Source organism: Girardinichthys multiradiatus, chromosome 15 (assembly GCF_021462225.1).
Source record: "Girardinichthys multiradiatus isolate DD_20200921_A chromosome 15, DD_fGirMul_XY1, whole genome shotgun sequence".
Taxonomy (NCBI): domain Eukaryota; kingdom Metazoa; phylum Chordata; class Actinopteri; order Cyprinodontiformes; family Goodeidae; genus Girardinichthys; species Girardinichthys multiradiatus.
Window position 1 is genome coordinate 12,035,153 of NC_061808.1, and position 15,484 is coordinate 12,050,636.

The 15,484-nt window shown below is 38.5% G+C and overlaps 1 protein-coding gene across 2 annotated transcripts; it reads left to right on the forward strand.

Moving 5' to 3' along the window:
* The first annotated feature begins 669 nt into the window (after positions 1-669).
* On the forward strand, positions 670-14,975 carry aida (axin interactor, dorsalization associated). 2 transcript variants are annotated; one of them, XM_047388403.1, is made up of 11 exons: positions 670-974; positions 3,237-3,303; positions 3,404-3,457; positions 7,407-7,461; positions 7,536-7,599; positions 8,187-8,290; positions 8,451-8,459; positions 8,890-9,012; positions 9,176-9,298; positions 11,957-12,074; positions 12,166-14,975. In XM_047388403.1, the coding sequence occupies exons 1-11, from the start codon at positions 868-870 to the stop codon at positions 12,263-12,265; spliced, it is 924 nt and encodes a 307-aa protein (XP_047244359.1). In that variant the 5' UTR covers positions 670-867; the 3' UTR covers positions 12,266-14,975. The 2 variants fall into 2 exon arrangements, with proteins under 2 accessions (XP_047244359.1, XP_047244360.1); XM_047388404.1 differs by lacking the exon at positions 8,451-8,459 and having other exon boundaries at positions 671-974.
* The last annotated feature ends 509 nt before the right edge of the window (positions 14,976-15,484 follow it).

Consider the following 15,484-nt stretch of genomic DNA (forward strand, 5'->3'; position numbering starts at 1 on the left):
CCCAAGGCTTTTGGGAAAATATCCTGTAATGCAGCCAACAATTCGGCTCTATTCCTGTTGGAGAATGTTTAAACATACTATTAAGCATAAAAAGCATAATAGTACACTATGCTTTTTATGCTTGGATAAATGTAGCAGGACAACGAAAGGCCACCTCAACATGGCTTACACAAAAAAGAAGGTTATGTGGTGGTCTAGTCAAAGTCCGGACTTAAATCCAATAGAGCCTGTGCAGTGTGATCTTCATAAAACACACCGATGTGGCTGAGCTACAACAACTGTGCAAAGAGGAGTGGGCCAAAATTCCTCCACAGCTTTGTGAAAAGACACCTTGACAAAACCATTGATGAAAGCATTTCCTGCCAAGCGTGACACAAGCAGGTTTCGGGGTCAATTACTTTTCCCGATAGAGACATGCTGGCTTAATAAATGAAGTCATTATCAAAAGAAATCTGTTATTAACCTAAAATGGAAATAACGCAAACAAATATTTTCCTTTTTACGTGTTCGCGCAAAATTCATTATAGCAGTAATTATGACTGGAACTTCAGCCACGTCTTTTCTACACAACCGTGTTTTATTATATAACGGATAATTCACTCGGGCGACCCCGCATCCCGAAACAGGCGCACCCCGAGCTCCAGGCGGGACTTCCTCTCTCCTGCGGATGCGACATCAGGGCTGAAGCAGGCAGAAAGGGCTTGGTCGGGGTGTCACCGGGTCCCGATCCGTGCGTCTCTCTCTCCGGACGGCAGTAATCCTGGTCGAACTGGACCCCGCTGTCGCTGCAGCTGATAGCCGCCCGTAGAGGAGCCTCCTCCTCGGCTATGCTGCCCTGAGAGCGCCGCGACCATCCGCCCCGCCAAAATGTCTGATGTCAACAAGACTGTTCAGAAATGGCACGCCAGTTTTAGGAAAGGCACAGACTTTGACTCATGGGGACAATTAGTGGAGGCGATTGATGAGTACCAAATGTAAGTTCGGCATGTGTGTCCTGTCTGTCCCACTGGTTTATCCAGAAAGCTACATTTTATTTTATTTTTTATTTATAATGTTTAAACCCGTCTGCCCTGAAACCTGCAGGGCAGATGACGGGTTTATAAGAAGTTACGCAGGGAGCTGTCAGTAAATAAACATTTCCCATCCATGCCGTGATGTGGCATTTGTTGCAGAGGGTGTGGGTTGTGTGTATATATATATATATATATATATATATATATATATACACATATATATATGTGTGTGTGTGTGTTGCATCCCTGCTTCATCCACAGCAGCAGCTCCAGCTGTTTGATGGGGACTTATGGTCATGGAAATCCATGCAGAACTGCATGTTGTGCAGGGCAGAGAGAAAGAGAAAAGAGCTAATATTCCTCAGAGTATTGAGAAATAGTCAGCCACACCCTCTCATTGTTATGGGTGGGTTTCATATGTGTTCATAGAGGAAAAGCTTTGTCCTTCTCGGAGAAAATCCGTCTCACTGCAAGTTATTTCAGGCTGTAATCCTTGTCAAAATATTAATTTGCAACAAATGTTTTCAAAAATGAAGATAAACATCAAGACCACCTGATAATGCTATTTCTTGGTCACAAGGGGGCGCCAGAGTTCCTACTCAGACTTGAAAAGTATCATTTTCCAGGTCAAGATCAGTTTGTCAGATTTTATTAAAGTTTTATAAAATCTAAAAACTATATTTCTAAAAACAATGCGACGTTTGCATTGATTTACATTCTAATGATGTAATTTTCCTTTGATTTGCCATCAGTATCGTTTGAAAGGTTGATTCATGCTTAAGATCAGTGCTCCTACACATTATTCATCACATCTCATACATTTTCAGGCTCAAATGTTTAGATTTTTTCCTGTATGTTCTAATTAATGCTGGTTATTTAAGAGGAAAATATTAACTTTGAACCTTCCTAGGTATTTGTCAAGTCATGTTACCAGTTAATTCCATAAATAATAAAATTACACAGTGCTGAATTTAAGGGCCACTACTTAAGTGACACCTTGACTAACTTAGGTTAGTTCCTTTTAAAAATCTGACAAATTAGAAGAGAGTGTCCTAGACTACATTCATATTCTCCGTGGATTTTGGTAACTTTGTCATGTTTGTAAAAATTCCTGAAACTATCTGTTTTAGTGCTTCGTTTGACATTTTAGATGGAGTTTAGGAACAACAGGTCCAGTTCAGCCTGAAATTAATGTTCCCTAGAAACCAAACAGGAAGCCCTTTTTGATTTTTGGATTAATAGGAATTCAGTTAGTAAGTGAAAATAATCGTGTGATCTGATAAAGCAGATGTATATAAATTAGTGTAAAACCCATTGCAGTAATTAAGCAACCATAGACTTTTGGAAAATGGAAAAAGCAAAAAAGTCTGGAAAATCAAATATTATTTCACACATAGTTTTCTGTTTTCCATAATTCTCTTGACTTGGAAAATAAGAAGAGGGACACAGCAAGACTAGACAAAGGACCATTTTAGAAAGTGTTTGGGGCTCTACAGAACTGGACCTGTAGTGATTAAACCAGGCCTGGTTTAGATGCTAGCAAACAAAGCAGTTTTTATTGTATTTTATTTAACCAGGAAATCTCTGGAGATTAACGTGTCTTTTACGAGGGAGACCTGTCTAAGAAGGGATTGTTACATGTTACAAGCTAAAAGTTTCACATGAAGGTAAAAATACTTGAACCAAATAAAAACGAGTCTGCATCAACATGATACAGGTACAAGGTCCAGTTTTATATTAGCAGTCACACTCTTTAGTTACAGAAGTCTTTGAAAGAGGATTATAAAGTCCCAAAGAGACCAAATCATGAAGCTTTAGTGTACTCTAAAGATTTCCCATTGACAAGGTGCAAAATGCGAGAAATTCCTGTTTTAATTGCAAAAAGAGAATAAAATATCAAAGATCGCAAGCTGTACTTTAAAGACCCTGAATGGTGTCCAGATTTGACAAATCTAAATGGTATATAAAGTTGAAAAATTGGAATAGCCCTTTACCACATTGTAATTAGAATTAACCTTCAGCTTTGTTTATTGAAACATAAAGTTAATAGAATCTGACAACTGTAAAAACATTGTCAAATTTTCAGAACATTAGATAAACCTCCTGGAAAAAAAACGAAACATCCTGAGTTTGAAAAAGTATGAGATTTGAAAATGGAAGATGACTGATCATTTTAAAGTGTTTGATTACCTCATCTAACTCTGTTCATGTGGATTCATTCAGTCTAGCCAGACAACTACAAAAGGAGGTCCAGTCTACAAATTCTTCAGACTTCACAGAGGAGCAGAAGGTAATCCTTTAATTTTATTCCTGCTGCTTCTCCAGACCAAACTCAGCGGCTGCAGTCCAACTAACAACTGTTTGTGTTCCTTTTTTAATTTAATTTATAGAAAAACCTAGGAAAAATTGCAACATGCCTGGAGATGAGAAGTGCCAGTTTGCAGGTTTGTGTTCTGCTTGATTTACTTTTGTGTGAACATTTCATATAATTTATTTTATTGGCATATCCCAGGCATAGGCCAGTGAAGATTCTCACAGTCTGGTGCCGTGTTGTAAACTTTGGACACCACTGGTTTATGTCATATCATGTCATTTTGCATTTATTTTTAGCCATTCCTTCCTTTGTAGTTTATTTAAATTTTTGAATGTTACGTCTAACTATAGAAGGACCACACTTCAGAGACCTCCCTGGGAAAGTGTCCTACATGGACACTTTTCTCAAACCGCTGGTGGTAGTTGGGCTGCCTTTAGTGGTTGTTAGGCTTGTGAAGTCATTTGTTTAGTGACTAGGCTAACTTCTAGAAATACAAGTTAGAATCAACCCATTTCTCTACATTTTGTACAAGCGCTGTACCATCTCTATTAAATAATTTACTTTGTAGTACTGTTTATGTGAGTTTGTCAAAAGGGCATTAAGTTTGTATGCAAGGCAGCCATATTGGAATTTGAGGTCAGGGTTGTGGAAAAACCTCTCTTTCCTACACATGATACATACTGTATGTTATCTACTGTTGACACTGGTCTTAAAAGTGTTGTGAAAAAGTGTAATTGGAATTGTTTGTTTCTGGTGGCTTTATTTGTTTTGTAAAGATTTTATTTATTATGAAAATAACAGGCCAAGTCTCAAACCACGGGGAACACCACAGAGGCTCGATACTTGGTCTATATAAAAAAAAAAAAACTTTCACCGAGGAGTACATTTTACTCTTAAGTAAAACACTGTGGTCCAGTGCGTCGATTGCTGCAATCTCAGCATCTGTGGCCATCCTAAGGTTACCGTTAATTGGTTTAAACAATACTAACCTGAGTTGCATCTTAATTTGTAACCTCAACTACCTATATCTTGTCCTGATATCTAAATTAAAATACATATTTTAATCTCCTAAAGCCAGATGTTGGCAGGTTGAATCACTGAACATGCTCCATTCTTATACAGTGAAAGTATTTTTTCCCCCTTATCTTTGCAACAACAGTAACGTTCCTCCCATTTTTTTTACAGTTTGAACTTCAATGTGTGTATATGAGAGTTTAAGATGGAATATAATTCTAAAATGTGCAGTGGGACATAATACTTGTTTTTTTTTTTTTTTTAAAGGAGATGTAGTTAAAACAGGGTCTTAAAGATGTTTAACACCACTTAAAGGAGTTTGGTAAAGGTCACACTCTGGGTTTGCATGAGGCATGGTGGTCGAATCCTGCAGGGATAAGCTGACATGCAAACAGATTGGTACCTCTGTACACCCCATATGGCAGAATAACAGTATTTTCTTTCTTGTCTTCCTAAGTTTCATCGAATAAATACGGACATAGTATGATTTGTATAAGGAAACAAAAATATGTATTTTTACACACTTTATTGATTTAGAGTGCCATGCAAAAGTTTTCATACACAAGAAATAAGAAAAAAATATTTTTTAAAGAGTAATTTGTACAGGTCCTTCTCAAAATATTAGCATATTGTGATAAAGTTCATTATTTTCCATAATGTCATGATGAAAATTTAACATTTATATATTTTAGATTCATTGCACACTAACTGAAATATTTCAGGTCTTTTATTGTCTTAATACGGATGATTTTGGCATACAGCTCATGAAAACCCAAAATTCCTATCTCACAAAATTAGCATATCATTAAAAGGGTCTCTAAACGAGCTATGAACCTAATCATCTGAATCAACGAGTTAACTCTAAACACCTGCAAAAGATTCCTGAGGCCTTTAAAACTCCCAGCCTGGTTCATCACTCAAAACCCCAATCATGGGTAAGACTGCCGACCTGACTGCTGTCCAGAAGGCCACTATTGACACCCTCAAGCAAGAGGGTAAGACACAGAAAGAAATTTCTGAACGAATAGGCTGTTCCCAGAATGCTGTATCAAGGCACCTCAGTGGGAAGTCTGTGGGAAGGAAAAAGTGTGGCAGAAAACGCTGCACAACGAGAAGAGGTGACCGGACCCTGAGGAAGATTGTGGAGAAGGGCCGATTCCAGACCTTGGGGGACCTGCGGAAGCAGTGGACTGAGTCTGGAGTAGAAACATCCAGAGCCACCGTGCACAGGCGTGTGCAGGAAATGGGCTACAGGTGCCGCATTCCCCAGGTCAAGCCACTTTTGAACCAGAAACAGCGACAGAAGCGCCTGACCTGGGCTACAGAGAAGCAGCACTGGACTGTTGCTCAGTGGTCCAAAGTACTTTTTTCAGATGAAAGCAAATTCTGCATGTCATTCGGAAATCAAGGTGCCAGAGTCTGGAGGAAGACTGGGGAGAAGGAAATGCCAAAATGCCAGAAGTCCAGTGTCAAGTACCCAGTCAGTGATGGTCTGGGTGCTGTGTCAGCTGCTGGTGTTGGTCCACTGTGTTTTATCAAGGGCAGGGTCAATGCAGCTAGCTATAAGGAGATTTTGGAGCACTTCATGCTTCCATCTGCTGAAAAGCTTTATGGAGATAAAGATTTCATTTTTCAGCATGACCTGGCACCTGCTCACAGTGCCAAAACCACTGGTAAATGGTTTACTGACCATGGTATCACTGTGCTCAATTGGCCTGCCAACTCTCCTGACCTGAACCCCATAGAGAATCTGTGGGATATTGTGAAGAGAACGTTGAGAGACTCAAGACCCAACACTCTGGATGAGCTAAAGGCCGCTATCGAAGCATCCTGGGCCTCCATAAGACCTCAGCAGTGCCACAGGCTGATTGCCTCCATGCCACGCCGCATTGAAGCAGTCATTTCTGCAAAAGGATTCCCGACCAAGTATTGAGTGCATAACTGTACATGATTATTTGAAGGTTGACGTTGTTTGTATTAAAAACACTTTTCTTTTATTGGTCAGATGAAATATGCTAATTATGTGAGATAGGAATTTTGGGTTTTCATGAGCTGTATGCCAAAATCCTCCGTATTAAGACAATAAAAGACCTGAAATATTTCAGTTAGTGTGCAATGAATCTAAAATATATGAATGTTAAATTTTCATCATGACATTATGGAAAATAATGAACTCTATCACAATATGCTAATATTTTGAGAAGGACCAGTATATGCTCTCTTTCAGACTCTATCCTTGAAAACTGGCTCAGAGTTTACCTGTTCCTTCTTTCTAGATGAAACAACTAAAGGAGCTACATACATTAACATTTACTTTTCCTTCCCATAGAAAGTACTCCTGGATCAGTGCTTCTTTGTTCTTTTTGTGTCTCTGCTCTGTTCTCTCAAACCCCCAGTCGGTCGTGGCAGATGGCCGCTCACACTGAGCCTGGTTCTGCTGGAGGTTTCTTCCTGTTAAAAGGGAGTTTTTCCTCTCCACTGTCGCTACATGCATGCTCAGTATGAGGGATTGCTGCAAAGTCAACGCCAGTAACTGTCCACTGTCTCTACATGCTCATCCAGGAGGAGGGAATGCTACAAGTCACTGACTGGATGCAATCTGCTGGGTTTCCTTAGACAGAAAAACTTTTTATCCAATTTGAATAAATAACTAACTCTGACTGCACTGTTCAATTGTTAGGATTAATTGGAATGTATGTACCTAACTTTTGTGAAGTGCCTTGAGACAACATGTGTTGTGAATTGGCGCTATATATATAAAACTGAATTGAATTGAATTATATATAGTGCTATTAATAAAAAAAAAGAAGGTTGAATTAGTGCAAATATGAATAGCGGAAGAGCAAAATGAACACTAAAACATGCAAAGTACTACAGAGTGAAAAAAAAATGTTTAAAAAGACTACAAAATCCCCAGAAATCTTGGAAATAAAGAGCTTGACATATCGTCATAAAGGTCGGGTTTAAGACGTTGTCTGCACTGATTGACAGGTTAGCAATATTCTTAAGAATAAAATATCAGTATATAATTTTTGAATGCACTCTATATTTCTGTTTTTCCTTAGTGCACCCAGTCAAAAGAGGAGTTCAAGTTAGAAGACATGAAGAAACTGGAGCTCAGTGAGTGTCTGAATGTCGACTAATTTATAAGAGCTGCTGTTAAAATTTAACAATCTTTGTCCTTTTCTTAACAGTAATAATGAACATACTCACCTATAACAAAGAGTTTCCTTTTGATGTCCAGCCTGTGCCATTAAGGTGAGTTTCCATCCCTGAATGCCTTCTGTATTTGCTGAAATATATGGGATTTCTTTTTTTTCTGTAAAATATTGTGGAAAACTCAAAGTTAAATAGAACTTTTCTGTGCTGATTACCACCAACAAGTATAGTCAACTGTAATCCAAATATTTACACACCACTGCAAGCATAATATCAAATTATATATTTAGTTCAGCACAATTGCTATACTTATTTCTAATACCTGGTCTTATCTAGATAAGTGAATTCCTCGTGGTTTTTGCTTATCTAAAAAACTTAAAGCTTTTAAAATGGAGTTTTGACTTATCTCAGGGATCATGTTTCCATTAAAGATTTTTTTTGAAATCTTTTATTTACATTTCTTTATTTAAAGGAATTATTACAGAACTTTTACACATACAAAGTTTTTCTGATGCTTATTTCAAATAATTTTACCCATCCATGTCGCTAAAAAACAATTAAAACCAGTTGCTGTCAAGCTCAGTTTGTGAAAACCATAAAAAAAGCAGGTGAAAATTTATGTTTTTGCAGCTATGCTGGGTTGCTGTGAAGTTTTATCTTGTCCAATCTTCAATCTTCTCTGTCAGGAAAATCCTCGCTCCGGGTGAGGAGGAGAATTTGGAGCTGGAGGTAGAAGACGATGCTGCTGCAGGAGCAGGTTCAACAGAAGCTTTTCCGCCGAGAGCTCCTGGTATGGTTTCTCACAAAGAAACACTGTCTTCAGGTTGCTGTTTCATCTGTAATTTTGTTCCCCGCCTTGTGTCTTCTGACGCCTGTTTGACCGTGCATGTTTTTGTTGTGTCTGTCGGCGCTGTGCATGCCTCACTCATCCCTGCCGTCATCATTCGCAGCTTCCAAAGGTAGGGCTTTAACCTCGTTCAGCGTCTGAATTTGTCTCTGTAGAATATGTTATCAGTGCTGTCAATGCAACTTCTAGCTAATTTATTTATTTTCTTTTTCAAAAATTGTCCCTTTCAGACTTAATTTTAGAAAATGTCTTCTTTTGAACTGTGAAATAAATAGAAACATTTATGCTTTATCTTCTTGTCAAGTTAGGGTTGTCTCTAAATAATCTTTTTCCTAACAGGACATCCGGTATTGATCCAGAAAAAAGCTTATGGAACAACAACTAGATAAATGTCCTTTTATTAGTAATAATAGAAAAGCGTTACATCGTTTTGAATTATTTTAAAGTGAACTTATCAAAGCTCCTATAAACACAGTTAGTAGCACCTTTGTAATAACTAATTATTAAGGACGCAGTTGTCTGTAACCTTTGCCTTTTTACAGGTACCCTGTTGCCACGGTTACCTTCAGAACCTGGGATGACGCTACTCACAGTAAGAATAGAGAAAATTGGGTTGAAGGACGCCGGCCAGTGCATTGATGCGTACATGAGCATCAGCGTCAAAGGTAAAGAGCAGGTCCCACATGAGGTATTCAACCGCCGATTTCTTTCCTCTGAAGTGATCTTGCTCCGTCTCTGTCACACAAGGAAGCCTCTCAAGGCCTTTGAAAGTGCACCCTGTTCCAGTCCTAAAATACATCCCTTTGTCTCTGTGTGTTCTGCCTTCAGATATGAATGGAGTTGATCTGAACCCAATGCAGGACACTCCTGTGGCCACCAGGAAGGAAGACACATACATTCACTTCAACGTGGACGTAGAAATTCAGAGGCATATAGAGAAATTGCCAAAAGGTAACGACTGTCCCTGCATCCATTCACTGTCAACAAACAGTTGATTCAGAGGCGGTTCCTTTCTTTCTTTGGGTCCTGTCCTGGCAGCTTAGGCAATGTTGATGCAGAAGATCAGAGTCATGTGGAGAAATGATAGTGGGAATGGTTGCCTGACAGTGTCACTGGCAGAATTGCACCACAAAAGGTGGGAAAATAGGATATTCCTATTCAAGGGGGGTTGAGAAGCAGATATACAGGTCCTTCTCAAAATATTAGCATATTGTGATAAAGTTCATTATTTTCCATAATGTCATGATGAAAATTTAACATTCATATATTTTAGATTCATTGCACACTAACTGACATATTTCAGGTCTTTTATTGTCTTAATACGGATGATTTTGGCATACAGCTCATGAAAACCCAAAATTCCTATCTCACAAAATTAGCATATTATTAAAAGGGTCTCTAAACGAGCTATGAACCTAATCATCTGAATCAACGAGTTAACTCTAAACACCTGCAAAAGATTCCTGAGGCCTTTAAAACTCCCAGCCTGGTTCATCACTCAAAACCCCAATCATGGGTAAGACTGCCGACCTGACTGCTGTCCAGAAGGCCACTATTGACACCCTCAAGCAAGAGGGTAAGACACAGAAAGAAATTTCTGAACGAATAGGCTGTTCCCAGAGTGCTGTATCAAGGCACCTCAGTGGGAAGTCTGTGGGAAGGAAAAAGTGTGGCAGAAAACGCTGCACAACGAGAAGAGGTGACCGGACCCTGAGGAAGATTGTGGAGAAGGGCCGATTCCAGACCTTGGGGGACCTGCGGAAGCAGTGGACTGAGTCTGGAGTAGAAACATCCAGAGCCACCGTGCACAGGCGTGTGCAGGAAATGGGCTACAGGTGCCGCATTCCCCAGACCTGGGCTACAGAGAAGCATCACTGGACTGTTGCTCAGTGGTCCAAAGTACTTTTTTCGGATGAAAGCAAATTCTGCATGTCATTCGGAAATCAAGGTGCCAGAGTCTGGAGGAAGACTGGGGAGAAGGAAATGCCAAAATGCCAGAAGTCCAGTGTCAAGTACCCACAGTCAGTGATGGTCTGGGGTGCCGTGTCAGCTGCTGGTGTTGGTCTACTGTGTTTTATCAAGGGCAGGGTCAATGCAGCTAGCTATCAGGAGATTTTGGAGCACTTCATGCTTCCATCTGCTGAAAAGCTTTCTGGAGATGAAGATTTCATTTTTCAGCACGACCTGGCACCTGCTCACAGTGCCAAAACCACTGGTAAATGGTTTACTGACCATGGTATCACTGTGCTCAATTGGCCTGCCAACTCTCCTGACCTGAACCCCATAGAGAATCTGTGGGATATTGTGAAGAGAACGTTGAGAGACTCAAGACCCAACACTCTGGATGAGCTAAAGGCCGCTATCGAAGCATCCTGGGCCTCCATAAGACCTCAGCAGTGCCACAGGCTGATTGCCTCCATGCCACGCCGCATTGAAGCAGTCATTTCTGCAAAAGGATTCCTGACCAAGTATTGAGTGCATAACTGTACATGATTATTTGAAGGTTGACGTTTTTTGTATTAAAAACACTTTTCTTTTATTGGTCGGATGAAATATGCTAATTTTGTGAGATAGGAATTTTGGGTTTTCATGAGCTGTATGCCAAAATCATCCGTATTAAGACAATAAAAGACCTGAAATATTTCAGTTAGTGTGCAATGAATCTAAAATATTTGAATGTTAAATTTCATCATTACATTATGGAAAATAATGCACTTTATCACAAAATGCTAATATTTTGAGAAGGACCTATAGGTGGGTATAGAGGCTAATATAAAATCCTGAGAAAATAATGCCTTATTACTTTCAGAGCCAGTAGTTCTGGCCTAAAAAAAAATCCTTTTATGAAATGTTTGCGCAGTGGTGAAGTCACTGGTTTGTATATTAATGCAGGGTACTATTTTAACAAACCTGACTGCATTTGAAAACAAGTCTGATATTTATTTTTTGGCTTTATTGAGTGAGGATATGTTTGAGTGAAAATTATACATCACAAACATGTTAAATATGATTAATTACACTTTGGAAAGGTTGCATATTCAGTTACTATATTCTCATGAGCATGCAGTGCCCTACAGAACGTTTCATACCCATTAATGTTTTCACTTTTTTTTTTATGTTGCTACATAAGAAAAACTGAACTACAAACTAATGTATGTTACTGGAATTTTCTGTGATAGACAAACACCATGTAATAAAAAACGTTAGTGATAAGGGAAAAAAAAGTGTGCTTTTGAAGATTTTTTTATGCATTAAAATCTTTAGTTTATTCAACCCTCTTGACTCCGGGACCCCAACATGAAATCCAGTCCAACAAATTGGCTTTAGAAGTCAACTAACTAGTAAAGAGCCCACCTGTTTGTAATTTAATCTCAGTATAAGTCCAGCTGTTCTTTGAAAGCCACTGAGGTTTGTTAGAGGACTTTAGGGAACAAACCGCATCATGAAGACCAAGAAACACGGTGGAGGCAGCAACATGCTGTGGAGAGGCTTTCATAATATCAGTTTTGTATTTTTTTTTGGAAAAGTAAAGCAAAAAATAGGTTTACCTAACTTCATGTGAGCCTCTTATCAGCCATTATATTAATATAAAGTTTAAACTTCCTCCAGGAGCAGCCATCTTCTTTGAATTCAAGCACTACAAGCCCAAAAAGAGGTTCACCAGCACAAAATGCTTTGCCTTCATGGAAATGGACGAGATCAAATCCGGACCGATTGTCATTGAACTGTGAGTTTTTTTTTTTCACTGGTAACCTTTTCTGAGTTTCCAGAGAGTGATCATGCGGTAAAAAAAAAAAATATTGCTCCTTGGCTTTCAGGTACAAGAAGCCCACAGACTTTAAGAGGAAGAAACTGCAGCTGCTCACAAAGAAGCCACTTTATCTCCATCTTGATCAGACGCTACACAAAGACAGCTAAGCCTCCTGTCTGGCCCCTCACATCTAAGTTCACTGCATATCCAGGGATTTGGTGTTCCTTCTCATCGTCCCATTCAGCAATACCAAATCAAGGCTGTGGTGTGAAGATAGTAAAAGCAACTAATCTCCTCTTACAGATTTTAAGAATTTAAGTGCATTTTCTCCTCTGTTACAGGGAGTCCCATAAATATACTTTACTTTAAACCAGCAGCAGCATGTTAAAGCAGCTGAAGACACCTCATGTTCAGTCTTCCACACGTAGCTCTCTGATTTTTCTTTTTTGGGGAGTGAAACGGGAACATCTCTGGAGTCACCGCCGGTACTAAACTTTGACAGTTTGGTTTGTCAAGTTTACGGCACTGAACTCTGGACTTTAAAACTAACAAACCAGCAAAACATTAACTCCTTAATTCAACCAATGTCTTGGGAAAACTTTAATCCTCTCCTGGAGCAGTTTGTTCGACCTACAAATGCATCTAGCAAATGGGTTTAAACTGAGGACTGATCACACTAAAAAGACATGAACGTAACTGTTACTAGGTTTACATGCCGCCTTGTTTAAAAGAAATCAACAACTGTCAGAGTTCTTGAAGGGCCAACTCAATTCACTGAATAATTAGACAGAAAAAAGGGGAACAAAAGCAACCAAAAGTGTGCAGAACAGTATTAGTCTGGCAGGAACTGCTGCAGTTTACTAGAATGGTACAAAAGTCCACATAATGTAGGTATTTATAACTTTTCAAATGGAGATAACACCTAAAATTATTAAACTACTCAGTAAAAACAGTACAATGCTGTGTAAAAGTACCCCCCCCCCTTGAATATTTTCCTTTTTTATTTCCACACTTAAATGTTTAAGATCAAACAAATTTTAATATCAAAAATAACCTGAACAGCTAGAAAACAGTTTTTAAATTTTGTTTTTTTTTCAAAGGAACAACAGAAATCCAAATGAACTAAAACCAAAAAGTAATTTCTCTTCAAACCTAATAGGTTTTATCACCCTTGGTGGCGACAAGAAAATATTTTCTGCCAATACACAAATTAGCTCCAGACCATCCTGCTGTCTGTCGGTATGATGTTATTTTCCTGAAGCGCTGCCTTAGTTTTTGGTCATCACTGGTTTTCACCTTGGATTTCTCCTGTCGAGGCTTCGTTCTTATTGCTGAATCGTGAACACTGATCTTAACTGAGACAAGTGAGAGTTTCAGATGTTCTGGGGTCTTTTGGGGCCTCCTAGGTAAGTCACTAATGCGCTTTTGAAGTAATTGAGGTCGAACTTCCACTCCCATGAAGGGTTATCATTCTTCTAAGTTTCGTCCATTTGTAGGAAGTGTCTCTCACTATGCTTTGCTGGAATCCCAAAGCCTTAGAAATGACTAACTCTGAACAGACTGATGTCTGTGACCATGTTTCACATCTGTTGTTGAATTTCTTTAGTTCAGGACATGATTTGTTGCATTTCAAGATCTTTTAGCCTACTTCATGTTGTCAGACAGGTTCTGTTTAAGTGTGTTTCTTTATTTTACTGGTCTTTCCGTCGTCAGGCCCAGGTGCAGCTGGTAAAATTGAACCCAAAAAAATATTACTGTGTCAGTTTATGATTTCACACGGAGAGCAAATACTTTTCACTTAGGTTGGTTTGGATAGCTCTGTCCTTTAAAAAATGAAATGATTTGAAAACACCTTTTTGCACTTAGGTTATATTTGTAATACTTTCTCACATATTTTAACTAGAAAACAGGGTGCACTAAATGTGTACCTATACTTCACGTATTCCATCCTACAGTTCGGTTGTTTTTGCAGCATCCCCAAAGACGTTTTTTTTTTTTTTTCTCACGGCTTTAATTTACACATTTGTATATTTAATTTCTGGGCTTTCTAAACTAGGAACTTTTAAGAGCATCGAGAACAAAAAAAAACTATTTTTATTGTTTAAACGATAGCCACAACAAACCAAACAATTTATTCAGTGTTGTTTAAAACGCTGCCGAACTCTACAGATTGTGCTGGTTTAACGTTTTTTACGTTTTAACATGCAATAGTCTCAACTACATTTTTAATAAATTGTATATTTGCAAAGGGATGCATGAAACCACATGTCTTTGTATTTAAATGAAGAGTTCAGTTTGTTTACATCTGATGGAAATTAATCAAATGAAGCATGGGTAGAAAGCAGAAAAAAAGGTGATTGTTTGAATGTTTTTCTATTTGTTTTTTTAAATCCAGTGTCATGTTTTGTGTGCAGTTTTACCTAAACATGAAGATTAAATGAAACTGTGATTAGATGCATCTTTACAGGTGGATGAAGAACAGAATAGTTCAAATATAACCCCTTACTTTGTAATACTATTTAACGTCACTTCCTGTCACTTGTAGACTTTATTTTTGTAACATTACTAAAAGGAGGACAGCAAATAAACTAAGATGGACTAACTATAAATGTGCATCGGGAACTATTTGCAATTTTTGTTAACTTGTTTGTTCAACCATTTATAATTATTTTTGATTGATAATAAACTATAACCGAGGCGGTTTGTAATTCGTTACAATTCCCTGAAAATGTATTTTGTGATGAACTGTAAAGTTCTATTTGGACGAGCTAAAATCCTTCCCAGATTTTACTGACTCAGTGTCAGTCATTTCTGTAATATGGAATACTTATTTCAATATTAAATATTTCATACATAGCAAAGACTTTTTCTAAGAAACACAAAGTGTATGATTCATTTTGTTGTCCATTTGTTTTTGAAGACTGACTACAAGTTCTCCATAAGATTAAGATCTGAGGAGATTCCCACAGACCCAAGGCTTAAATGTTTCATCCCTGAGCCACCTAATTACCACTTTCTTATGGCATGGTGCTGGAAAAACTATTCTTTATTACCAAATAGGTCCTGTTTTTTTGCAATTGGAGGATTTTTTAATACCATTATTCCATAGTTATGGCACTGTGCTTTTTCAAAGGAATCTAAGTCATAAGAAAGGGGGCTTCGAAGGAAAATGACGTTAGGAATGTCCTCTGCAGTCCCACCCTGGTGTCAGTCTCCCTGTGTTTTTCTAACTTTCTATACACCAGGCCAGCCTCCATTAATCTCTGCCTCACTGTGGGTGCAGAAAAACTCACCTGTCTTTTGCCATTCCTGAGCTCTGCACTGGTGGCAGCCCAATCCTTCTTGGTCCTTGTGCCTAATGAACTTTATTTTAAACATTGAAGCTT

Coding starts and splice junctions, on each gene's coding strand:
- aida (XM_047388403.1), top strand. CDS start 868: ATGTCTGATGTCAACAAGACTGTTCAGAAATGGCACGCCAGTTTTAGG. Junction 9,299..11,956: donor TATAGAGAAATTGCCAAAAG/GTAACGACTGTC, acceptor AACTTCCTCCAG/GAGCAGCCATCTTCTTTGAA. Junction 12,075..12,165: donor GGACCGATTGTCATTGAACT/GTGAGTTTTTTT, acceptor CTTGGCTTTCAG/GTACAAGAAGCCCACAGACT.